Here is a 25627-nt window from a genome sequence, read left to right on the forward strand (position 1 = left end):
CACGGGTTTGTGCCCCGATCCGGGAAGATCCCACGTGCTGCGGAGCAGCTAGGCCCGTGAGCCATGGCCGCTGAGCCTGCGCTTCTGGAGCCTGTGCTCCGCAATGGGAGAGGCCACAACAGTGAGAGGCCCGCGTACTGCAAAAAAACACAAAAACAAACAAACAAAAAACCCCACAAACAACCCAATCCAAAAATGGGCAGAAGACCTAAATAGACATCTCTCCAAAGAAGACATACAGATGGCCAAGAGGCACATGAAAAGCTGCTCAACAGCACTAATTATTAGAGAAATGCAAATCAAAGCTACAATGAGGTATCACCTCACACCTGTTAGAACGGGCATCATTAGAAAATCTACAAACAACAAATGCTGGAGAGGGTGTGGAGAAAAGGGAACCCTCTCGCACTACTGGTGGGAATGCAAATTGATACAGCCACTATGGAGAGCAGTATGGAGGTTCCTTAAAAAAGCTAAAAATAGAATTACCATATGATCCAGCAATCCCACTGCTGGGCACACAGCCAGAGAAAACAATAATTCAAAAAGACACATGCACCCCAATGTTCACTGCAGCACTATTTACAATGCCAGCAACCTAAATGCTCACTGACATACGAATGGATAAAGAAGATGTGGTACATATATACAATGGAATATTACTCGGCCATAAAAAGGAACGAAATTGGGTCATTTGTAGAGACATGGATGGACCTAGACACTGTCATACAGAGTGAAGTAAGTCAGAAAGAGAAAAACAAATATCATATATTAACACATATATGGAGAACCTAGAAAAATGGTACAGATGAACCGTTTGCAAGGCAGAAATAGAGACACAGACATAGAGAACAAACCTATGGACACCAAGGGGGGGAACGTTGTGTGGGGGGGGTATGAATTGGGAGATTGGGATTGACATGTATACACTAATATGTATGAAATAGATAACTAATAAGAACCTGCTGTGTAAAAAATAAATAAATAAAATTTTTAAAAAATGCAATGCAACTAAAACTGAGCAGTAGTATTTGCACTACTAACATGGAGTGTTTCCAAGAGAAATACCAATCAGGGGTAGTGGTAGACTTAGAACCACTATTCGAGAAATCTCACCTATAAGTTCTAGAACATCTGTGACTGGGGAGTTGGAATGGGGGGTGGGCAACAATAGGATGGTACCATACATTCAAGAGTTGCCTAGTCCATCAACTTTGATACCCTGTCTCTGGACAGCCTCCCAGGAATGCCTCTGGGAATCTTCCCCTTGGAGGATCCCATTTTCTAAGATACCTCACTTTATTTAACAAAACAAATTAGCCTAAAACAATTTTCTATATTTTTTGCTGTTGTCTGTAAGTATTCTTAGAATATTCTAAGCCAAGGGTAAGCACACTATGGTACCCACCAGTTTTGTAAATAAGATTCTGTTGGAACACAGCCATACCATATTGTCTATTGCTGTTTTCACAGCAGAGCTGTGGAACCATATGGTCCACAAAGCCAAAAATATTTACTGTCTCTTTACAAAACAGTTTGTCAACCCTATTCTAAACCATTAATATATTACTTGTCTTAATACTTGAAATACATGCATATTTCTTCAAAAAATATATTAAAAATATAAGCAGATATTATTCCTTTGCAATCCATTTTTATACTCACAACAGTTCAATGTACACAAAAAGTAACCGCTCGCATTTATTAAAGTTATCAAACTGGAAATCATACTGGAACTCCTAAGTAAATGTTTAAGGACAGCCAAAACTACACAATTTACACTTCAAGGAATTTGATGGAACTAAATTCTAGTAAGCTAGACACTGAAAGAAAAGAGAAACTCAACAATATACTAAAAGATCAAGAACTGGACTTGCTTATGGTTTTCAAAATCTGTGAAAAGAAAGTGTCCACTTTGTAGATGACAACTTGAACTTATAAACAGAATTATCTACATTTAAAGTGACAATGGGGCTTCCCTGGTGGTGCAGTGGTTGAGAGTCCGCCTGCCGATGCAGGGGACACGGGTTCGTGCCCCGGTCCGGGAAGATCCCACATGCTGCGGAGCGGCTGGGCCCGTGAGCCATGGCCGCTGAGCCTGCGTGTCCAGAGCCTGTGCTCCGCAGCGGGAGCGGCCACAACAGTGAGAGGCCCGCGTACCGCAAAAATAAATAAATAAATAAATAAATAAAGTGACAATGAAGACTGTCAAATATCTTAATTTAAATAACCCTTTCAAAGTGATAACATACTTTATACTACAATTTTGAAAAAAATAGAATACAAAAATTCACATCCTCTTTGCAATTTTCATTAATTTTATTTTGGAAGTAAAACATGGTTTCTCTGATACTCATTGTCCAGTCATCATAGACCAAACCTATTCTTCTTTAGTCACATTCCACGTATTAATGCACTGAATCTTTCGGTCAACCCTAAGATTAAGGAACTATTTTTATTCTTATTTTGCATATGTAGAAACTGAGGCTCAGAAAGGTCAAGTAAAATTAGCCAAGGTCACTCTACTTACTATTAGGAACCAGGATTATTATTCTAACATTTACTATCATGAACTCATGCCATCAACCACCTTGCTATACTGCTCTTTCAATTTAGGTATCCTAATTGGTTATTAGATTCCATAAAAAAAAAAACCCACAAAAATCAGACCAAAAAACTTGACCCTTCTAAATGTGTGTTTTGACAGTATTGCACAAAATTATACCTCACAATACAGGTAAAATGGTCTGCTGAGAGACTTTAAATAGGGAATTATTAGTGTATCTAAAATAACTTACAAAAAGTTTACATATGATTTTTCAGGAAAACATGTTATGTAAAACAAGGTACAAAGGTAGCTACAGCCAGGGAACAATGCCCAAAGCCCTGTTAATTAACTTTTCAAACCTGGAAAATGAGGCTAATCTTACTGGGTAATTGCGGAGATGATTAAAATAAGATAATACCTTGGAAGCGTAATGCTATATAAATATTGGTTACTACTTTGAGCTCTCTGCTCAGAACAATGGAATTCCAAACCTCCAAAAGGCAGCAACTTTAATCAAGCATTAACTCTGCAATAACAGCACAGATATAATTAAAGACTTTTGCATATTTCTTAGGAATTAGTCTTAGTTTTATGGGAGTGTCAAAGAAGAGATACAGAGGTATAAGTTTTCTGGATCAGGTTTTTCTATTTCCTTTTTTTGCGAGATTAAGAAATCTCTTTTTTTCTGGTGTCAGAGTTTAAAATCATTTTTTAAATCCCCCAATGTCTGCCTTCAGAGTCCATTAACCTGCATAACAATGACAAATATTGGGCAAAAATCTATTAGAATTACTCTAAATTCTAAATCTGCTACTATTTTGGTACAGGGCATAACGTTCTTAATTATAAATGACATTTAAATGGCAGTCTTGTGTGACTATATAAATAATAAAGCTAGCAAAATATATCTAGTGACTGAGACAATTTAAAATCTGTGAGACAACACTAGAATATACAAACAAGCTTCAAAGAAAATTCTGCTGTATGATTTACTTTCCTCTTTTTTTTACGTACACAACGTGGAGCCGTCTCCCTCCATATTACGAAACCAAAAGCATATTAAACTTATTAAGTATCCTAATGAGCAGCTGCTCCGTTTTCCTTTTCCCCGTGACTTGGCAGGCTGCACTTTGTAGTACAGGGGTCCCCAACCCCCGGGGCCGCAGGATACCGGGCCGCAGCCTGTTAGGAACCAGGACGCACAACTGGAGGTGCGTGGTAGGCTAGCGAGCGAACCTTCACCTGGGCTCCGCATCGCTCGCATTACCGCCTGAACCATCCCCCCACCCCCATGGAAAAAATTCATCTTCCATGAAACCGGTCCCTTGTGCGAAAAAAGGTTGGGGACCGCTGTTGTATATACATCAATTGCAGAATGAAATTTACTTTTATGACCTTCTTCTTAGGCTGGGGATGGAAAGCCAGTAGAGAGTTTTCCCCAAGACATATTAGTTCAGCAAAAACTAGTTAGTTAGTTCAGGGTTGTAATTCTGAGGCACCGGCCAATTCAGAGATGGGTTTACTTCGAGATAGGATGGGATTCCTCCGGAAAACCTTTGGAAGGGTCTCGGGCCAGAGAAAAAAAAGCGATATTCTGAAAAGTGGACGCCGCCCATATCGGGGGCAGTTGCCGAGGGGATAGAGAACAGTGAAAACGCAGGAAGCATTCTGTCCCACAACGAGAGGAGGGGGTGGGCGTGAAAGTCAGAGTCCGGAATCCAGGTTATTGCCAGAGGTGGGGTAAGGAGGGCTAAGGCGCCCCGAAGCGGACTCCTTCCTTATCACCGCTTCCCACACCGCCCCCCCGGCCACACCTATTTCCGGTCCAGGTCCCCCTAGCCAAACACCACAAGCTCCATTTCCCACCCGCGCCGAGCCCTGCTCTTCCTCTCACCCCGCAGCTTCGCCTAAACAGCACTGCCATGTTGACTCTCCGTCCGGCTACTCAGTCTCCAACCTACCACCTTGTGCCAAGACCGCTGACGCGTAGGACGCTGGACCCGTCTTGTCCCGCCCATGTTCTGGCACCGACCACCCTACATGGTGTGGGCGGGGCCCAGGGGGCGGGGCCTCCGAAGTACGGCACTGGAAGTGAAATGAAAGGCGGAAGCGGGGTTCCTTGTGCTGTTGGCGCAACGCTCGCTCGCTAGGAGACCTCGCCTGCGCCTTCCGCGCCATCTTGGCGGCCTTGGTGCCTGAAGAGTCGCGAGTGGTGGTCCCTGAAAAGGCTTCGCTTCCCGCTGTTCCTTTGATTTTAGACGATGCGCCCTCTTGAGGGGAAGCTGAGGCTGACAGCGGTGCGGAGAAGGAACCGGGAGGGCGGCAACGGCGAGGGAGGCGGGGACTGGGCGGGCTGCTGGCGCCAAGCGGGGAACTGGAGGGGCACCGGGCTGGCGGAGAATCTGGGTGAGAGGGCGCGGTGAGGGGCCTGGCGAAAAGACGTCTCCCTGGCTTTCGACCTTGACTTTTAACCCGGAGAAACCTATCAAACCCAAATCATTTCTGCCTTGACGATTCAAAGTATACTTTACTCTCAAACGCTGGACTCAAAGCTAAAGGATGTTCTGTGTTGAAGAAAATTTAAACAAAGGGAATTTAATCAACGAAGTAAATTTGATCTTCCGGCATATTCCCAAGGCTGCTTATTTACTGTACACGTGTGTAGAAATAAGGGTGCAAGGTGAGCCTATCTAAAGCTTCTGGCTCAGCGAATGAATGTTGGAAGTCAAAGTCTGCCTGAAGAATTATTTTTAAAGTCACTCTTCTCAGTTAGACCCTGAGTTCTGAGATAACTGTAGTGTTTCAAAGCCGGGGGATTTGTAAAGCTGTCAAGGTTTGGTGGCTCTTTGTGAAAGCTAGTAAAAGCCCAGTGCAAGTCGGGAGTATAAATGTTTCCTGTAACTCCCAGGACTTTTCATTTTTATTGTACCACCCTAATTTAGGCCCTCAGCACTCACCCCTAAATCTTGTTACTAACTTAACTTTTCTTGCCTAGTAGAGGCTGACCATAATCTAATTCTAAGTCAAGTGTTTACCTTCTATATCCTGTTATTGTACTCCCCTACAAGAACCTTCCACTTTGTCTTTGGAAATTTATGATGTATTTATTGCAGACTGAGTACAAGACAGAACGTTAATTAAGAGCTAAATTAAAAGTACCAGGGAAATTCAGTAAAGGGAGAATGCAGTTTGTCCTGGAATCAGCAAGGAAGCTCTCGAAGAGGTAGGTAAAACACAAAATGGACTGTTAAAGATGGGTAGGATTTGACTTCTTTTTTCCAATTTCTTATTGTGAGCATTTTAAACACAGAAAAGGTGAACAAAAAATACAAAATCACACATATGCCCATCACTAAATTTAAAAATTGTTATTATATGTCACGTTTTATTTGCATGTTTGTATGTACAAATATGTGTGTGTGTTTGTGTTTGCTGGTTGTTTTTGTTTTTGTGAGAACCATAAGCTGTAGACATTAAGGCACTTCACCTCTGAATATTTTTGCTATATATCTCCTATGAGGACATTGTCCTACATAACCACAAAACCTTTATCACGTGGAAGAAAATTAATGGTTATTCTCTAAGTTAATATCCAGTTAATATTTAGATTTCCCTGGTTGTCTGCAAAATGACTTTTGTATGCTGTTTGTTTTTGAACTGAGATCATATCGGTGATTGCCTGTTGCAGTTAGGCTTTTTTTTTTTTTTTTTTTTTTTTTTTGTGGTATGCGGGCCTCCCTCTGCTGCGGCCTCTCCCGTTGCGGAGCACAGGCTCCGGACGCGCAGGCTCAGCGGCCATGGCTCACGGGCCCAGCCACTCCGCGGCATGTGGGATCTTCCCGGACCGGGGCGCGAACCCGGTTCCCCTGCATCGGCAGGCGGACGTGCAACCAGTGCGCCACCAGGGAAGCCCTTGCAGTTAGGTTTTAACTTTCTTTGATTTCTTTTAACCAAAAACTTGTAATTCAGTAATTTTGATTTTTTCCTTAAGAAACCAACCAGTTGTCTTGAAGAATGGCCTAATTCTGAGTTGTCTGATTGTATTTATTTTTGCTTCTAGACCTTGTATTTCCTATAAACTGCTAGTTATGAGAGGCTCGAGTAGTTAAGATTAAACATATTTGGCAAGGATACTTTTTGTCATACTGTGTAATTCATGTTGTATCACATTAGGAGGTGTTTAATGTCAGGTTTGTCCCATTATTTGTGATGGTAAGCTTGATTGTTTGATTAAGGTGCCGACCAATTAAGGTCATTTCTTTCTATGGTAAAGGTATATATTTCCCTTTGTAATTAAGAAGCAGTGTATAGGGTGATGTTATTGAACCCAAGTTCATGTGCCCAAGACACAGTGAGGCCAGATAAACCAAAACGTCATCATAGTTTGGAACAGAGAAAGGTTCATTGCAGGGCTGAGCAAGGAAAATGGGTCGCTCGTGCTCAAAAGGCCTGAACTCCCCATTCCCCAATGGTTTTTGGGGAAGAGTTTTTATAGGCAAAATTTGAGGGGAGGTCTGCACTATGTGTGATCTTCCTCTGATTAGTTGGTGGTGAGGTAACAGGGTGGTGTTCGTGGAATCTCAATCATCAGCCTTTTGGTTTCAGCCAATCTGGGGTCCATGTGCTTGTGCTAAGCCTGAGGTTACCATCTTCCACCTGAGCGAGGGCACTTAGTTCCCCTAGAAGAATTCAGAGATTGTATCAGATTGCTATGCATATCCCTTGAGCAGGAACCAGGACCCTGCTCCATCTCTGCAGTGTTTCTTGACTGCCTTTCTTTTGTTTCTGCATTCTCTCACTCTTCTAATTAGTAACTGTTTGAATCTGCCCTTTGGAATTCAGAGAAGGGCTAGGAGCTGAAACCTTTTTCTACAAACAAGAAATGGGGGACATGGAAAGGCTTTTGTATCAGAGTCCTGCTCAGTTTCAGTGATATGTGACATTATGCTAAACAATCTTTCTACTAAATTTTGCCCCTTGGTAGACATGGAATTGAAACAGGAGGGAAGGGGCAGGGCACAACCTTTAAAAGAATGACATAGCCCGAGGACATGACATAAACTGATTAGAACCAAATAGGTCCAAGATGGCAGACTAGTCGATTTCCACTAGACCTTGAGCCTCAGTATAACACATCAGCTCATTGTAACACATCAGCAAACTAAATGACACACCCACAGGCACCATGAGAGTTCCAAGGCCAACTATAAAAGTCAAAAAGTGGGCAGTGGCCCAGTTCCTGGAAATCCCCACCCCTTCCCCAAAATAGCTGGAATACTCCTCCCACTCATTAGCCTATGAAACTACCCACCCCTATAAAAACTGACAACCCCATACCCTGAGGCCCACTCTCGCCTTCTCAGATGGCCCACACTCTGTCTGTGGAGTGTGGTTCTCTAGATAAATCCACTTCTTACTTATCACTTTGTCTGTCACTGAATTCCTCTCTGTGATGAGACATCAAGAACCTGAGCTTCATTAAGTCCTGAGACCAGGTGTGTGATCTCAATTAAAAGACTGTGGGTTCAAGTCCCATTCTGGGTTTTGGCTGGGTTCGAGTCCCAGCACATGGGTTCAAGTCCCAATCTGGGTTGCATGGTTCCAGAATCAGCTCTTAATAAATACCTTCATATTAATTGGGCACTCTTCCACAAACCTTTTACTACATTTTTAGGTACAACAGTTCAAATATCTCTCCCCAATGTTCCTTTGTTCCCTGCTATCTCCCCCTAACTCATGGGAATATGACATAAATGACAGGCCATTCTTTAGGTTAGTGGTTCTTAACCTGGGGCCCTTGAATAAGCTGAAGGTAGACCAGAGATTCCTTTGGAGTTGAGGGAAAATTTTTTATATTCCTTCATACATTTCTGAGGAAAAGATACTCACACAGGTAAAAAAGTAAGAGTATGTAAGTTCAGGTGCTGATAATTTGGTAGATGTGATGGAGGGAATAGATGGAGATTTTCTGCTGATTGTTTCTATTTCCCAATGAAATGAGAAGTAAGATTATCAACAGAGAGTGAGGGAATATTGGAAATTTGAGAAAAGAATGAAAAATTATTTTGTAAGTATGTTACCCCAAAACTGGGTTCGCCTTTTGGTGGGTGTTGAGCCAAAAGACACAACCAAGCCCAAGCTCAGGAGAAGGAAGGATTTATTACCTGCAGCAAGTAGGGGAACACCAGGGATCTTTGCCAAAGCAGTGTCTCCCCAAACAGCAAAATTGGGGAATTTTTAAGCTAAGAGTATATGCATATACATGAAGGGGATTGGGTGGTCGACAGAGTCCAAGCTTTCGTTGATTAAAGTCACAGGAGTCAGAAAAGGTCAACATCATCATCCCTTAGGTTCCAGTTGATCTGTTGTTGAGCTCTTCAGGCTAATCTTTACCACTGAAACAGAACTGGGAGTCTTTACAACTGATATATTATCTTTGCTATGGTTACTTCTCTTGCCTAATAAGTCATTTGCTTCTGCATTCTTTTGTTCCCTTAAGATCATTAATTACTGAGATCTGTTCAAGGATAAGTATTGTAAACAGGCTTAGATCACAAAATGGCTTAGGCCAAAAATGGCTTCTCTTATGTCAAGAAAGCCATGCCTAGTTCTCTTTCTCCAGGGATCCCCTACCCTATCTCTTACAAGTATAGACTATTTTCTTTCTTTCTTTCTTTTTTAATATTTGTTTATTTATTTGGCCTTAGTTGCGGCAGGCAGGCTCCTTAGTTGTGGCATGCGGACTCTTAGTTGTGACATGCATGTGGGATCTAGTTCCCTGACCGGGGATTGAACCCAGGCCCCCTGTGTTGAGAGCGTGGAGTCTTAACCACTGAGCCACCAGGGAAGTCCCTAGACTATTTTCTTTTTTCTCAAACTTCCTGGGAGTGAGATTGTGAGGGTATGAGGGACCCTGCAGAGGTACTAGTTCCAATGCGTTGGCATATCTAGTGAGTTTGAAAAATTAATGGAACTAGAATATTGGAAAGAATGAGCCGAAAAGAGAATAGTAGTCAGGTGGAAGAATGCAGGAAAATAAAGACAAACTCTAGGGCATCATCATGGGAATAAGCACTTGAAGCAGAGTGGAGAACAATATTATTATGGGGAAGGAAGTCAAAGACTGAGAGGCCAGGTTAATGAAAGGATCATTTCTGTGGATATTGAAGTTACTAAGAATCATGACCATAGTTTGAGATAAAGTGACTTTGAGTCAAGTTCAAAACTCTTGGTAGCATCCATATTTTTCTCTCAGTTAAATAGGGGGGAAAATAATGTTAGAATTGTAATTATAAGCTGATAAGTTTGGTACAAAACAACAACATTAACCTTTTTGGTACCTGATTTTTTTTTTCTTCCATTCCTTTTTCAAATAGTCTTCTAGTTCTGTCTTTAGCATTAGTAATAGAGCCAGGAATACTACATTATATTATTATGAAAAATGATTCATAGAAAATGAATTTATGAAACCTAAATTTACACCTCAAGGAGCTGGAAAAAGAACAAATGAAGCCCAAAATCAGTAGAAGGAAGGAAATAACAAAAATGAGTGGAGAAATAAGTGAAATGAAGACTAAAAAGACAGTAGAAGAGGTCAGTAAAACTCAGAACCGGTTCTCTGAAAAGATAAACAAGATTGGCAAATCTTTAGCTAGACTTACCAAGAAAAAAACAGGACACAATTAAATAAAATCATAAATGAAAGAACCATAAACAAGACGAAAAGACAACCCTCAGAATGGGAGAAAATATTTGCAAATGAAGCAACTGACAAAGGATTAATCTCCAAAATATACAAGCAGCTCATGCAGCTCAAAATCAAAAAAACAAACAACCCAATTAAAAAATGGGCAGAAGACCTAAATAGACATTTCTCCAAAGAAGATATACAGATTGCCAACAAACACATGAAAAGATGTTCAACATCACTAATCATTAGAGAAATGCAAATCAAACCTGCAATGAGGTATCACCTCACATCACCTCACACCAGTCAGAATGGCCATCATTAAAAAATCTACAAACAAATGCTGGAGAGGGTGTGGAGAAAAGGGAACCCTGTTGAACTATTGGTGGGAATGTAAATTGATACAGCCACTATGGAGAACAGTATGGGGGTTCCTTATAAAACCAAAAATAGAACTACTAAATGACCCAGCAATCCCAGTACTGGGCATATACCCTGAGAAAACCATAATTCAAAGAGAGCCATGTACCGCAATGTTCATTGCAGCACTATTTACAATAGCCAAGACATGGAAGCAACCTAAGTGTCCATCAACAGATGAATGGATAAAGAAGATGTGGCACATATATACAATGGAATATTACTCAGCCATAAAAAGAAATGAAACTGAGTTATTTGTAATGAGGTGGATAGACCTGGAGTCTGTCATACAGAGTGAAGTAAGTCAGAAGGAGAAAAACAAATACCGTATGCTAACACATATATATGGAATCTAAGAAAAAAAAATGTCATGAAGAGATTAGTGGTAGGACAGGAATAAAACACAGACCTACTAGAGCATGGACTACACTACCAAATGTAAAATAGATAGCTAGTGGGAAGCAGCTGCATAGCACAGCGAGATCAGCTCCATGCTTTGTGACCACCTAGAAGGGTGGATACGGAGGGTGGGGGGGAGACGCAAGAGGGAGGGGATATGGGGATATATGTATACGTATAGCTGGTTCACTTTGTTATACATTGGGAGCTAACACAACACTGTAAAGCAATTATACTTCCCTAAAGATGTTAAAAAAAAATAAGACCACACTATATGCTGCCTACAAGGGGCTCACTTCAGCTTTAAGGACACATATACATTGAAAGTGAAGGGATGGAATAAGATGTTCTATGCGAATGGAAACCAAAAGAAAGCAGGGATAGCTATTCTTATATCAGACAAAATAATTTTAAACCAAAGACTGTAATGAGACAAATAAGGTCATTATATAATGATAAAGTGGTCAATTCAAGAGGATATATCATTTGTAAATATTTATGTGTATGACATAGGAGCACCCAAAAATATAAAGCAAATAAAACTTCTGGATGGAGAAATAGACAGCAATATAATAATAGCTGGATAATTCAATACTCCACTTTCAACAATGGATAGATCATCCAGGCAGAAAATCAATAAGAAAGCATTCAACTTAAACTACATGTTAGATCAGATGGAATTAACAGACTTAATAGACATTTACAGAACATTGCCTACAACAGCAAGAATATACATTCTTCGCAAGTGCACATGGAACATTCTCCGGGGTTGATCATATATTGGACCACAAAAGTTTTGATAAATTTAAGAAGATTAAAATATCAAGCATCTTTTCCAACTATTACAATGGTATAAAACTAGAAATTAATCACAAGAAGAAAACTGGAAAATTCACAAATATGTGGATATTAAATAACATGCTACTGAACAACCAATGGGTCAAAGAAGAAATCAAAAGAGAAAAAAATATCTTGATATAAATGACAATGGAAACACAACATACCAAAACTTATGGAATGCAACATAAGCAGTTGTAAGAGGGAAGTTCAGAGCAATAAATACCTACATTAAGAAAAAATGAAGACCTCAAATAACCTGACTTTACAACTCAAGGGAAAGAAAACTAAAAACCTAAGCCTGAAGTCAGAAAAGGGAAGAAAAAAGCCAAGACCAGAGTGAAAATAAATATATACTAAAAAGACAATTTTAAAAACAGAGAGAGAGGACTCAAATAAAATTATAAATGAAAGAAGAGATATTACAACTGATACCACAGAAATTCATGGGATCATAAGAAATAACTGTGAACAATTATATGCCAATAATTTGGACAACCTAGAAGAAATGGATACATTTCTAGAAACATGCAACCTGCCAAAACTGAATCATGAAGACAGAAAATCTGAACAGACCAGTTACTTGTAAGGAGACTGCATCAGTATCAAAAGCCTCCTAACAAAATTCCAGGACCAGATGGCTTCACTGGTGAATTCTAAAAAACATTTAAAAGAGAATTAATACCTATTTTTCTCAAACTCTCCCAAAAGATAAAGAAGAGGGGACACTTCCATGATCATTTTACAAATCCAGCATTACCTTGTTACCAAAACCAGGCAAGGAGTCTACAAGAAGAAAATTATAGGCCAATATCCCTGATTAACATAGGTGCAAAAATCCTCAACAAAATATTAGCAAACTGAATTCAACAGTATGCTAAAAGCCTCATGCACTGTGATTAAGCAGGATTTATCCCTGATATGTATGAATGGTTCACCATCTGTAAATCAATCAAAGTAATATACCACATAGCAAAATGAAAGATAAAAATCGTGATTATTTCAATAGGTGCAGAAAACGCATTTGACTAAATTCGACATACTTTCATGATAAAATCTCTCAACAAACTGTGTATAGAGGGAATGAACCTCATCATAAAGGCCTTGTTTACCTTTCTAAAATGAAAGTCTGATTATATCTCATTTTAACACATTCCCTGGCTTATTATTTATAGGATAAAGTTAAAACTTCATTGCATAATAGAAAAGAACTTTTACTTCCTTGCCCCATGCAATTTCTCCACCTCATTTCCCTCATATTTCTCTGCTATGCTTTTTCACATAAACTGATCCCTCAGTGCATAATACCCTGCCTCTTGGATCTCCATCTGATTTTCATTTGTCCTGTGAGAGGCAGCTCAAATGTCACCTTTGGTGAAATTCCTGAAGCTATCTGTCAAATCAAGTAATTACTCTTGTGTGTTCTTTGTACAAACCTCTTTTATAATATAATGTTAATAAAGGGTTAGGCCTTACATGGCCCAGTCTCTACAGAGTTGTATACACATAGTATAAAAATAAAAGTATTAAATAAAAGGAATTGTAATCTTTTACTATCCCTCCAGGAAAACTGTAGACATTCAATTTATAATCCATGGTTGTGGTCTATTAAATCCCTTTCTCTTTGTTCTATTGATTTATTATCTTCCATTCCAAAACCACAACCAAATCTCTCTGTATCCCTTCCTTTATTCTTCATTTCTTATTGAGGAGAAAACCCACAACAGCAGCTCTTGCTTTTCTCATTTTTTCATCTTCTTTCCTCTCCTCTTTTCGACACTACCTTCCTCTCTTCCATTCCCTTTCTTCCTCTATCTTTCTCTCTCTCTCTTTTTTATTCTTTGTGACTTCACTGAGATATAATTCATACATGCTAAAATTCACACTTTTAAAGTGCACAATGTAATGGTTTTCTAGTATACTCGCAGGATTATGTGACAGTCACAACCATCTAATGTTAAAGCATTTCAGCATCCCTGAAAGAAACCCTATACCCATTAGCAGTCATTCCACATTCCCACCTTCTCCCATTTACTTTCTGTTTCCAAAGATTTCCCTAATCTAGAGATTTCATATAAATGGAATCAGGGAATATGTGGTCTTTTGTGACTGGTTTCTTTCACTTAGCATCATGTTTTCAAGGTTTATCCACATTGCATATGTCAGTACTTCATTGCTCTTTACGGCTGAATAATATTCCATTGTGTGGTTGTATATCACATTTTACTTATGCATTCCTCAGTTGATGGACATTTGGGTTGTTTCCACTTTTTTGGCTATTAGGAATAATGCTGCTATGAACATTTATGTACACATTTATGTACACATGTGGAGGTATGTGTTTATTTCTCTTGGGTATATACCTAGGAGTGGAATTGTTGGATCATATGGTAACTCTATGTTTAGCACCTGAGGAGCTGTCAAACTGTTGTCCAAAGAAGCTGCATCATTTTACATTCCCACCAGCAACGTGTGAAGGTTCCAATTTCTTTATATCATCCTCAACATTTATTATCTGTCCTTTCGATTACAGCCATTCTAGGGGATGTGAAATGGTATTTCACTGTGGTTTTGATTTGCATTTCCCTGGTGACTAAGGTTATCCAGCATCTGTTCATGTGCTTACTGATCATTTGTATATCTTCTTTGGAGAAATGGCAACTCAAATCCTTTGCTCAGTTTAAAATTTGGTTATCTTTTTATTATTGATTTAAAAGAATTTCTTTATATATAAGTCCCACATTAGATAAATTATTTACAAAGATTTTCTCCCATTCTGTGGGCTATTTTTTCTCTTTTTTGATGGGTGTCTTTTGAATAAAAATGTTTTTAATTTTAGTGAAGTCCAACTTCTCTGTTTTTCTTTTGTCACTTGTGTTTTTGTTATATCTAAGAAGGTTTTGCCTAACCCAAGGTCATGAAAATTTAATGTTTTCTTCTAAGAGTTTTATAGTTTCACTTCTTACATTTAGGTCTATGACCCATTTTGAGTTAATTTTTGTGTACAGTGTGAAATAGGAGTCCAACTTCATTCTTTTGCATGTGGATTTCCAGTTGTAACTGTCTCATATTGCATATCTAATCTAAATCCAAGGAAAAGTGTTTGCAATTTTTAAACATTTGAATCTATGGTATTTGATATTGTTTGAAAGGTCTTGCATTCTGGAAACAGTTGTTTGGTGGCTTAATTGAAGATCTTTTACTTTGTCTGACATTTCATTTTCATTTTTAGTCTTTTTCTCAAAACTTTCCAATTTCCATGACTAAAATAATTATTCTTTTATCATCTCTCCACATAAATTTTATTTGTGTATGAGCAAAAATCCAAGCTAATTTATGACCAGCCAAAGTTACAAGCTCAGATCCTGTTATAAATCATTAAAACAATATTTGTTGGACACTTGATTCTGATTCTAAGTGGTTGATTTCATAGATTTTTTTTTTTGAGAGGAAATTTTTTTTCCAAATTCTTTATGTAATTACTGAAATTATGCCCTAAAATGGTCTACTTTATTATTTATAGATTTTCTTACACAAAGCACAGCTTTTAAATTTTGCTCTGCTGCAGCAAATTTCAATTGCCAGTTATGGTGATATTTGCAATATACCTTCTTCCAGTCTGTTTTTTCTTTACCATTCCAGTAATATTACTAGTTTCTTTATCTCTATTTGATTCTACATTGTATTATGCCTTCATACAAAATTTAAAATGTGTCCATTCTTATGTTTTTAAATTATAAAGTAACTTAATTACAATATAATTTAAAAATTATAAGTATTTCAATTTATTTACCAATTATAATTTATTTAGGTATCACTATAACTTGTGCTGTCTGCATAATATAATCAGATAGACATATTATGGTGTTATGTTGGCACCTAGAAAAAACTTATGAACCAAATCAATCCATTGATACTGACTAAATGGGTAATCTAGATATATATATATATATATATATATATATATATATCATAAATATGGAGAGAGGGAGAGAGACTGATTCACTCTAAGGAATTGTATAAGGAATTGGCTCATTTGATTATGGAGGCTGTTAAGTACTAAGATCTGCAGTTTGCAAGCTGGAGACCCAGGAGAGCTGATGGTATAGTTCCAGTCAGAGTTGAAAGCCCTGAGAACCAGGAGAGTTGATGGTGTAAATTCCAATCTAAGTCTGAGGCCAATGTCCCAGCTTAAACAGTCAGGTAGAAGGAATTTTATTCAACCTTTTTGATCTAGTCAGGTCTTTAGTGGGTTGGATAAAGGCCACATTCAGGAGGGCAATCTGTTTTACTTAATTTACCAATTCAAATGTTAATCTCATCTAGAAACACCCTCAAAGACACAACCAGAATAATGTTTCACCAAATGTTTGATCCATGGCCCAGTCAAGTTGATACATAAAATTAACCATCACAATTGGTGATATATTTATATATGAAACCGAGCAGAACCCTATGGGGCTCCTGGGCACAAGAGCTTTTCTGTGTCCCCTTCCCTGAGTTCCAAAGAGCAGGTTCAAACAGTTACTAGTCAGGGAAGGGAGGGGATGTGGAAACAAGGGAGGAACAGTCAAGAAGCAATAGTGCGGCCTTGGGGCAGGGTCCTGGTTCCTCCTCAAGAGTTATACATAATATCTTTGAGCTCTTCTGCAGAACTAAAACCCCCACCAAATGGAAGGTGATCCAGAAAGAAGGTCACAGTTCAATAACCTCAAGAACCACAGATCATGGGACCACCTGACACCAGAAGATCTCTAGATTGAAGGAATGCAGGCCCTGCACACACACTGATCCTTATCAACAACCCACTGCTGGACTATAAGACTCCTCACAGGGTTCCCTTGGTTAGGACACACAGTTTTGAGGGCATTAGCCCTCTGTGGCTCCCTTTGCCTGGCAAAGCAATAAAGCTGTTCTTTTATACTTCACCCAAAACTCTGTCTTTGAGATTTAATTCAGTGTTGGGGTACAGAGGCCAGATTCGGCATCATGTATAATACTAGAAATTATACATGTGCTTGGTCCACACACTATCATACAACACTAACATTGTACACAGTGTAGCAAAAACTGGATTTTGGATTTTGAAGAATCCAAACTCCCTTGAGCACTCAACCACCAGACTAACTAGTGCCTAAGAAAAGATGATGTTGATCTTGACTCACCCTTGTGACTTCAGTTCACTAGAGCCTGCCAACATTTGCCCCAATTCTATGCTGAATTCTCCTTTGCTTAAGCCCCTTCACATGCACCCTTAGCTTAAAACTTCCCCAATTTTGCTGTTCCTGGAGACACGGCTTTGAGAAATATCCCTGGTGCAAGTGATGCTGACAACTCGGGCAGTGTGCACCATTGCCAAATTGAATGTCAGAGCCAGAGTTTTGGGTAAAGTAGGAAAAGAATAGCTTTATTGCTTTGCCAGGCAAAGCGGGATACAGCAGGCTCATGCCTCTCAAAACTGTGTGTCCCAACCAGGGAGGATTTGATGAGGGGTTTTATAGCAATGGTTCAAGGGCAGAGTTGCTGATAAGGATCAGGGTGTGTGCAGGGCCTGCACTCCTTTAATCTGGCTTCAGGTGGTCTCCTAATGAGCTTCTCTGGTTCCTTTGATCTTGCCTCAAGTGGTCTCCTCATGAGTTTCTCGAGGTTATCAAGCTGTGACCTTCTCCGGAATGAAGAACGCTAACATTTTCCATTTGGTGTGGGTTTTAGTTCTGCAGAAGAGCTTAAAGATATAGTTATGTGTATCCCTTCAGGTGGAACTAAAGCAGGAGGTAGATGGGCCCCCACAGGGTAAGCAATTAGAAATTCATTCCCTATGGACAGATACTCCAAGATGAGACTAGCAGGACAATTGAGAGAAGAGGCTGGGCCCTGCCCAGATAGAGTATAAGAGACCACATATTTCTCATCCTCAAAGTCAAGGAGACCTTCCCAACTAGAAAGACTCCTTGGAAGTCAAAAGGGGAGTGATGCCAAGCTACCCATAGGCCTCTTTGGTGGAATCCATCTTGGCTGAGAGATATGTGCACACACACGGGAGGATCCTGAGATATACCAAATATGGACTCTGAACCAGTCAAATCAAAATGATTGGCCAAAGGAAACCCGGAAGAAATGCCCCATATAAGTGATTTAAACTACTGTGAGGGTGCAACTCTCTCTCTGAGTTCACCTGTGTGTCTAGCCACACATACTGTACTCTTTTTCCTCCTAATAAACACTTTACTTGTTTCACTACTTTCCATCTTTGTGGGAGTTCTTTTCTGCAAAGCTGAAGAGCCAGAGCCTTGTCACTGACCACTGGTCTAGTGGCTAGGATTTGGTGCTCTCACTGCCATGAACCAACCTCAATCTCTAGCTGGGAACCAAAATCCTGCTTCAGGCCACTGCAGGCCAAGGCCACCCTAAATCAGAACCAGGACCCTGCCCCAAGGCTGCACTATTGTTTCTTCTTAATTTTAAAAAAATTAATTTATTTGTTTTTTTATTTTTGGCTACGTTGGGTCTTCGTTGCTGTGCGCAGGCTTTCTCTAGTTGCAGCGAGCAGGGGCTACACTTTGTTGTGGTGCTCAGACTTCTCATTGCAGTGACTTCTCTTGTTGCAGAGCACAGGCTTTAGGCTCGCATGCTCAGTAGTTGTGGTGTGTGGGCTCAGTAGCTGTGGCTCATGGGCTCTAGAGTGCAGGCTCAGTAGTTGTTGTGCACGGGCTTAGTTGCTCCATGGCACGTGGGATCTTCCCAGACCAGGGCTCGAACCCATGTCCCCTGCATTGGCAAGTGGATTCTTAACCACTGTGCCACCAGGGAAGTCTGCACTATTGTTTCTTGACTGCTCCTCCCTTGTCTTTGTATCCCCTTCCTTCCCCAATTAGCAACTGTTTGAATCTGCCCTTTGGAACTCAACTAAGGTCATGGAGGCTGGGGTCTATTCCCTACAAACAAGAAATGGGGGACACACAGAAAGACTTCTGTGCCCAGGAGCCCCACAGGGTCCTGCTAGGTTTCACAAGTAATAAATCCTTCCTTCTCCTGATATTTGGCTTGGTTGTGTCTTTGGCTCAACACCCACCAAGAGGCAAACCCAGTTTTCGGGTGACACGACCAATTGTGCCTCTCTCTACTGCTTAAATAAGCCTTGTGTTTACTGCTCTTGTGCTTTTGTTCACCTTTCCTTGTGTGGTAATTCTTTTTGCCTGGAGTATCCACCTATTTCCTATTTTTTCCTTATGAAAATTTTATTTTCTTAGGGAGGAAGAAATTTTCCTCTATGCTTTTAGGTTCTTCTGACTAGTCTAAGAACCAAATTCACATGAGGCAGATTAACAGGAGAAAATCAAATGAAGCTTAATAACATGTATACATGAGGACTTCCCTGGTTGCACAGTGGTTAAGAATCTGCCTGCCAATGCAGGGAACACAGGTTTGAGCCCTGGTCTGGAAAGATCCCACATGCCACAGAGCAACTAAGCCCGTGCACCACAACTATTGAGCCTGTGCTCTAGAGCCCATGTGCCACAACTACTGAAGCCTGCACGCCTAGAGCCTGTGTCCACGAGAGAAGCCACCACAATGAGAAGCTTGTGCACTGCAACGAAGAGTAGCCCCCTCTCGCTGCAACTAGAGAAAGCCCGTGCGCAGCAATGAAGACCCAACTCAGCCAAAAATAAATAAATTAATTTTTTAAAAAAAGTATACATGACAGAGACCCAGAAAACTAATGCACTCTCCAAAATGGCTGATGTCCTCACCTTAAATACCATCCTCAGCACAAGACAAAAGAGGATGCTGAGTGAGGGGAGAGTCAGATATGGGAGATTGCCAGGGAAAGCACAGTAAACAAGGATGATTGTGATGCAGAGTTACATCCTTGCCTTCTCCATTGATACAAGTTTCTAGAGATTTGGTCATCCTCCTCTTACAGGTAATGAGAGGGAGATACCCTTACAAATGGAGATTTCCTTTACAAATGTGTTTCTTACAAAAAGGCAACTCCTACTTGGTTTTCAGATTCCTTCCCCTGTCTGCTGTTACTCAGAAAATAACCAGCTTAAAACAATTAATATGCCAAAGAGACATATTTTAGGGTGGCAAATTCTGCTCCCCTATAATCTCCTTCAGGAAATATTATTGCTGTAGCCCACATTGATCTCTTGTACTCAAATCATCAAAGCATTTGTTACCAAACCAAACTTCGGTCTGCTCACCTGCCAATCAGAAAAGCCAACTTACTGACACTGGGTTGTGGTGAAGGAAAGTACGGCGGCGTTTATTGAAGGGCCCAGCAAGGAGTACAATACAACTCATGCTCAGAAGACTTGAACTCCCAGGTGGTTGGTTGGTGGTGAGATAACAAGGTGGTCTTCCAGGAATCTTGTGCTCAGCCTGAAGTTACCAACTTCCACCTGTGTGGGGCCATAGTTCCTATAGAAGAACTCAAAGATACATTGTTGTGTATCTCCCTTGAGGAGTAACTAGGACTCTGCTTTACTGCTGCACTATCCTTTCTTGACTGCTTTTTCTTCGTTTCTGCATCCCCTCCCTTCTCTGATTAGTAATTATTTGAATTTGCCTTTTGGAATTCAGGAAAGGTCCAGGAGGTTGAAGACTTTTTCTACAAATAAGAAACAGGGGACAAGGAAGGGCTTTTGTACCCAGGAGGGCTCTGGAGGGCCCTGCTTGCTTTCACGTTTGTTAACTTTTAATTTCTACTACATTTACTTTGCATATGGTTATTTATTTATACATATTTCTTAGTTTCTTATCTAGATTTTAAATTCCTTAGTGTCAAAGATATTAATCATAGAAACAAGAACTATATCAGCAAAATAAAGCAAGCCATTTGTTATATGATTACAATGCCTCAGGCATAGTGTAAGTCATTTTATCCACTCCATTTCATTTAATCCTTACAACCAACCTAGGAAAGGAGGTAATATCTGAATTCTAGATCAGGACATAGGGCTTAGAAGCTAAGTAATGTGTTCAAGACCATATTGCTAATGAATCAGAATTGAAACTCAGGTCTGTCAAATGCTCTTACGTGTCTGCTTATATTACTTTATGAACAAAACTGTCGACTAAAAAAAAAAAGCACAACCTAACATTGAGAATTATGTTTTATTCAGGGCATTACTGAGGATTATAGCCTGGAAACAGCCTCACAGCTCTGAGGAACTGTTTCGAAGAGGTAAAGGAAGAGCCAGGATATACAGGAGTTTTTGCACAAAAAACAAAAAAACAACAGGTAGTTGAATATCAAAAGATTACTGCTAATTACAGAAAAAAATAAAAAACAGACATCTCAAGTTAATGACTTTTGTGCTTTTCTATGTATGGGAAGTTGAAAGAGTCTGGGCTTATTGAAATGATTCCTTTGATATGCACGTTAACTTTCTAGGACCAATATGGTGATTTTCCATCCTGAATCTCCTCAGGGCGCACCAGGAGGGCTGCAGTGCCTGACAGCTTTATGACTGCAACATTCTTTGGTTACTGATATGGCAGGTGACATTCTTTGTGCACATTACTTTGGGAAACCTTTACAAATAGTATTATCTAACATTTATGGATTATTTACAGTGTGTCAGAGCTTACCGTGTTTTCCATGAATACAATAATTTAATTCTTGCAACAGTCTTATGAAGAAGGAGCTGTAATCACCATCATTTTGTGTATGTGATAATAGTACAGAAAGTTAGGTTTCAACTGGCAGAGCTAGAATTTGAACTCAAGTAGTCTGAGTCCAAATGATCTCGAGTGGCCTCGGCCTGCAGCAGCCTGAAGCAGGATTTCGGTTCCTGGCCAGAGATTGAGGTTGGGTTGTGACAGTGAGAGCACCAAATCCTAGCCACCAGACCAGTGGTCAGTGACAAGGCCCTGGACCTTCGGCTTTGCAGAAAAGAATTCCCACAAAGACGGAAAGTAGTGAAACAAGTGAAGTGTTTATTAGGAGAAAAAAAAAAGTAGCGTATGTATGGCTAGACACACAGGGGAACTCAGAGAGAGAGTCGTGCCCTCATGGTAGTTTAAATCACGTATATGAGGCATTTCTTCCAGGTTTTCTTTGGCCAATCATTTTGATTTGCCTGGTTCAGAGTCTGTATTTGGTATATCTCAGGATCTTCCTGTGTGTGCACATGCATCTCTCAGCCAAGATGGATTCCACCGAAGAGGCCTAAGGGTAGTTGGCATCACTTACTATGGGGTGGCGCCCCCTCCCTTTTTGACCTCCAAGGAGCTGTTAGTCGGGAAGGTCTCCTTGACTTTGAGAATGACTAATATGTGGTCTCTTATCTTCTATCTGGGCAGGACCCAGCCTCCTCTCTCAATTGTCCTGCTATTCTTGTCTTGGAATATTGGTCCACAGGGAACGAATCTCCAATTGCTTACTCTGAGTGGGGGGGCTTATCTACCTCGTGCCTCACAAAGCCTGTATTCTTAATAATCATATTATTTATACATTGCATTTAACAAACATTTGCTGAGCGATTACTATGTGCCAAGCACAGTGCTAGGGATTTAAAGATAGAGGAGTGTGTGTGTCTTTTTTAGGAACTTAGTGTAACAAATAAGAAACTTTTGTCTTTGACATGAAAGTATTAAACACAACTACCGCCACTACAAAACAATAAGGATAATGAGAACTTGTTTTTTCCCAGGTAATATTCTAAGTATTTTGCTGGCATTAATTCGCTTAGCCTCACAACAATCTTGCAAGGTCATTATTCTTCTTCTTCTCATTTATTTATTTATTTATTTATTTATTTATTTAAGTTTTGGTTGCGTTGCGTCTTCATTGCTGCATGTGGGCTTTCTCTAGTTGCGGTGAGCGGGGGCTACTCTTTGTTGCGGTACACAGGCTTCTCATTGCGGTGGCTTCTCTTGTTGTGGAGCACGGGCTCTAGGCACGAGGGCTTCAGTAGTTGTGGCTTCTGGGCTCTAGAGCTCAGGCTCAGTAGTTGTGGTGCACTGGCTTAGTTGCTCCATGACGTGGGATCTTCCTGGACCAGGGCTCGAACCCATGTCCCCTGCACTGGCAGGTGGATTCTTAACCACTGTGCCACCAGGGATGTTCTCTTCTCATTTTTTTAGATCAGGAAACTGGGACCAGAGATGTTAGGATGTTAAATCCAAGCAATGAAGTGGAAGAACTGACTTTTGAACACAGGCAATCTGGCTCCAGAAGCGAAGTGACTAAGTGAATTTTCCCTATGAGTAATAGAATTTCAATTTTTCTGGATTATAAACAAGTGGTATTATATATAGTAGAACTAAAAACTGGCTTTAGACAATTTCAGGAACTTAGAGAAATGACGGTCAGTCTGAAATGAGATTCAAGAAGGTGTAGTTACTAGAATGGTCAGCAGAGGGTGAAGGGAGGCAGCTTCTGTAATGTACTGTTACATTACAACAGGGTACACTGTACAGAACTGGGACTCTCTGAAGTCCCTCTTGCTCTAACATTCTCTGATGATACTTGTCTGAATTTCATTAGATCAGTGCAATGTAAAACACAAGCAAAAAAAGGAGTGGTCTCTTCTCAAATATATGTAGGGAAGATTATATTTATCTGATTTAACATGGTATTTATTTGAATATTTGTTAAATGTTAGTTAAAACCTTCTCTAAAGAAATAAGTGTCAGATGATCCATATCCTTGAGGAGCTCAGGGTCTCACTGAAGAAGTAAGATAAACAAAAATTTGAATGGTGATATCAAACATCATATTAACAAAGTTTTAGAGGAGTTCAGAGACAAGGAGAAATTAATGGGACTGAAATGGAACTGAACTACTTCGTGGAAAAAGTAGTCTTGTTCCTGTACTGAAAGGTGATTAGTATGTGCATAGATAGAAAGGAGGAAGGGAGAAATTTTTTAATTCCTTAAAATTAAATTCAATCTCTCAAGCATTTATGAGCTGTCTTCAGTGAGCAAGACACCATTGCTAGGCACTGCAGAGAAAGTAAGAATGGGTGATACAGTCTCTGCCTGAAGGAAATCACGAATACACCATCAGTAATAATGTAAGTCAGGATAATGTAGACAAATAACAGGCTGTGTTAGACAAATAACAAGATGCTCTATTGGAGGCCCCCAAAGCTGACAACAAAATGATATATGCCTCTCATTTTAAAGATAGGTGCCAGACCATTCATGTAGAACATTCTAAGTGTATGGTTCTAAACTAGTTCTGCCAGTTTTAGCTGTTTACTCACCTCCAGCCTATGTACAAAGCTGAGGTTGTATAACAGGGAAGAACAAAATCTGACTCCATGTTGGATCTGTTACTTTTACTTTAAACTCTGCTCTCTGTTGCTTTTTATTACTATAATCACTAAAACAATGTTGTCTATAGCTATTGGCATATATAATGGCCTCCCTTGGGGAACCCTGCCCCTCTGCCTAAATGTTATACTAAAGTGCCTTTGTTCAGCTCACAGGGAAACATTCTGACCCTGCCCACCTGTGAATGGCTGCAAGAAAGAAGAAATTAACACATCCCCTCCCTGAGGCTGGCTAAACCAGGAGATGTTTTGCAAGACTTATGGCCTTTGTACTTTACTTCCTCACCTCCTCCCCCATCTCTGTCCTATAAAAGAAACTAGCATCCAGACCCCTATAAGATGGTACTCTAGGATGCTAGTCTGCCATCTTCTTGGATGCCTGGCTTCCCCAATAAAGTCACTATTCCTTGCCTCAACACCTCGTCTCCCGATTTATTGGCCTGTTGTGTGGCAAGCAGAGAGAGCTTGGACTCGGTAACAGTTGAAGAGAAAGAGATTTCTTTGGAGAGGAGGTGACACAGTGCTTTGCATTTCACTCACCTTACTACTGTCTTCTGAAGGGGAAGGAGAAGAATGTGTTCCTCTAAGGTAGAAATCCCCTAAATAGACACACGTGGAAACTTCTAGGCACTGCAGAGCTTGCTCAGAGAAGAGGAGTTTGCCCAGCACTGGTACAGCAAGAATTTCAGATCCTGGAGAATATGGCTGCCTGCACAGCAGAGTTATTGCCTTCTGTTGGTGTTCTAAGTTGTTTCTGGGTGTTAATGTAGCTGGTATGAAGTCCACATCCTTCTCTGACCTGGAAAATTGGCAGGCTGCCACTTCCAATGAACTTTGGATGGGCTTCTGTGGAATGTACTTAAAGCATGGGGAGCTGTATCCACTGACCTCTTCTTATTTTATTTTTATCAACAGCAGTGTATTTACTGCTTTGGGAGTAAACAGAAGTAAAAGAAACCTTTAATAACAAAAAAGAAAGAAACCTTGAATAGAGGCCAAGCTGTCTTTTCACCTGTCCTTGAATTTAGACCTGACAAACTGCCCAGTATGATTGCTGCTGCTGCTGCTGCTGCTACTACTACTACTATTAAAAGGTACAGAATATGATAGTACCTCCTCTTCTCAAGTTAAGGAGAGGTTTCTCCTGGGTGCTACTTGGAGAGCTTTACGCATGTCTCTAGGAACATGAGGGTCTTACCAATGACTATTCTAAAAGTGAGATGCTGTGGCTGGAACTGCCCCATCTGGTGGCTGAACACACATGTGGCTACTTTGAGACTGGGCTGTCCTTCCTCCCAGGCCAGGGTAAAGGTGCATGTTTTTGAGGCTTGATAAGGACCCTGTGGAAATAATCTTAACCAGGCGCGCTGCCTGAGGAGCAGATACAGAGGGTGGATCCCAGAAATCCAGGAGCCAGACAGAAAAAAGGCAGACCAGCCGACCATGGTA

At 40.3% G+C, this 25627-nt stretch overlaps 1 protein-coding gene and 1 long non-coding RNA gene across 5 annotated transcripts in view; one reads left to right on the forward strand and one right to left on the reverse strand.

Annotated features, from left to right (window-relative positions):
• Positions 1 to 4549, reverse strand: part of ACADM (acyl-CoA dehydrogenase medium chain) — a 57056-nt gene extending 52507 nt beyond the window's left edge. The window contains exon 1 of the mRNA XM_007106893.4: positions 4443 to 4549. Coding sequence (XP_007106955.1) covers positions 4443 to 4472 — 30 coding nt within the window. The 5' untranslated portion in view covers positions 4473 to 4549. The remainder of the gene's footprint in view (positions 1 to 4442) is intronic.
• A 94-nt stretch (positions 4550 to 4643) lies between these two features.
• LOC114486221 (uncharacterized) lies at positions 4644 to 24572 on the forward strand. Of its 4 annotated transcripts, none has more exons than XR_008617224.1 (5): positions 4644 to 5228; positions 5662 to 5771; positions 21020 to 21138; positions 21292 to 21398; positions 24328 to 24572. It is a non-coding gene; the product is annotated as an uncharacterized lncRNA (long non-coding RNA). The 4 variants fall into 4 exon arrangements; XR_008617225.1 differs by having other exon boundaries at positions 4644 to 4845; positions 24328 to 24570; XR_008617226.1 differs by having other exon boundaries at positions 4644 to 4845; positions 21329 to 21398; positions 24328 to 24568.
• The last annotated feature ends 1055 nt before the right edge of the window (positions 24573 to 25627 follow it).

Source organism: Physeter macrocephalus, chromosome 4 (assembly GCF_002837175.3).
Source record: "Physeter macrocephalus isolate SW-GA chromosome 4, ASM283717v5, whole genome shotgun sequence".
Lineage (NCBI taxonomy): Eukaryota > Metazoa > Chordata > Mammalia > Artiodactyla > Physeteridae > Physeter > Physeter macrocephalus.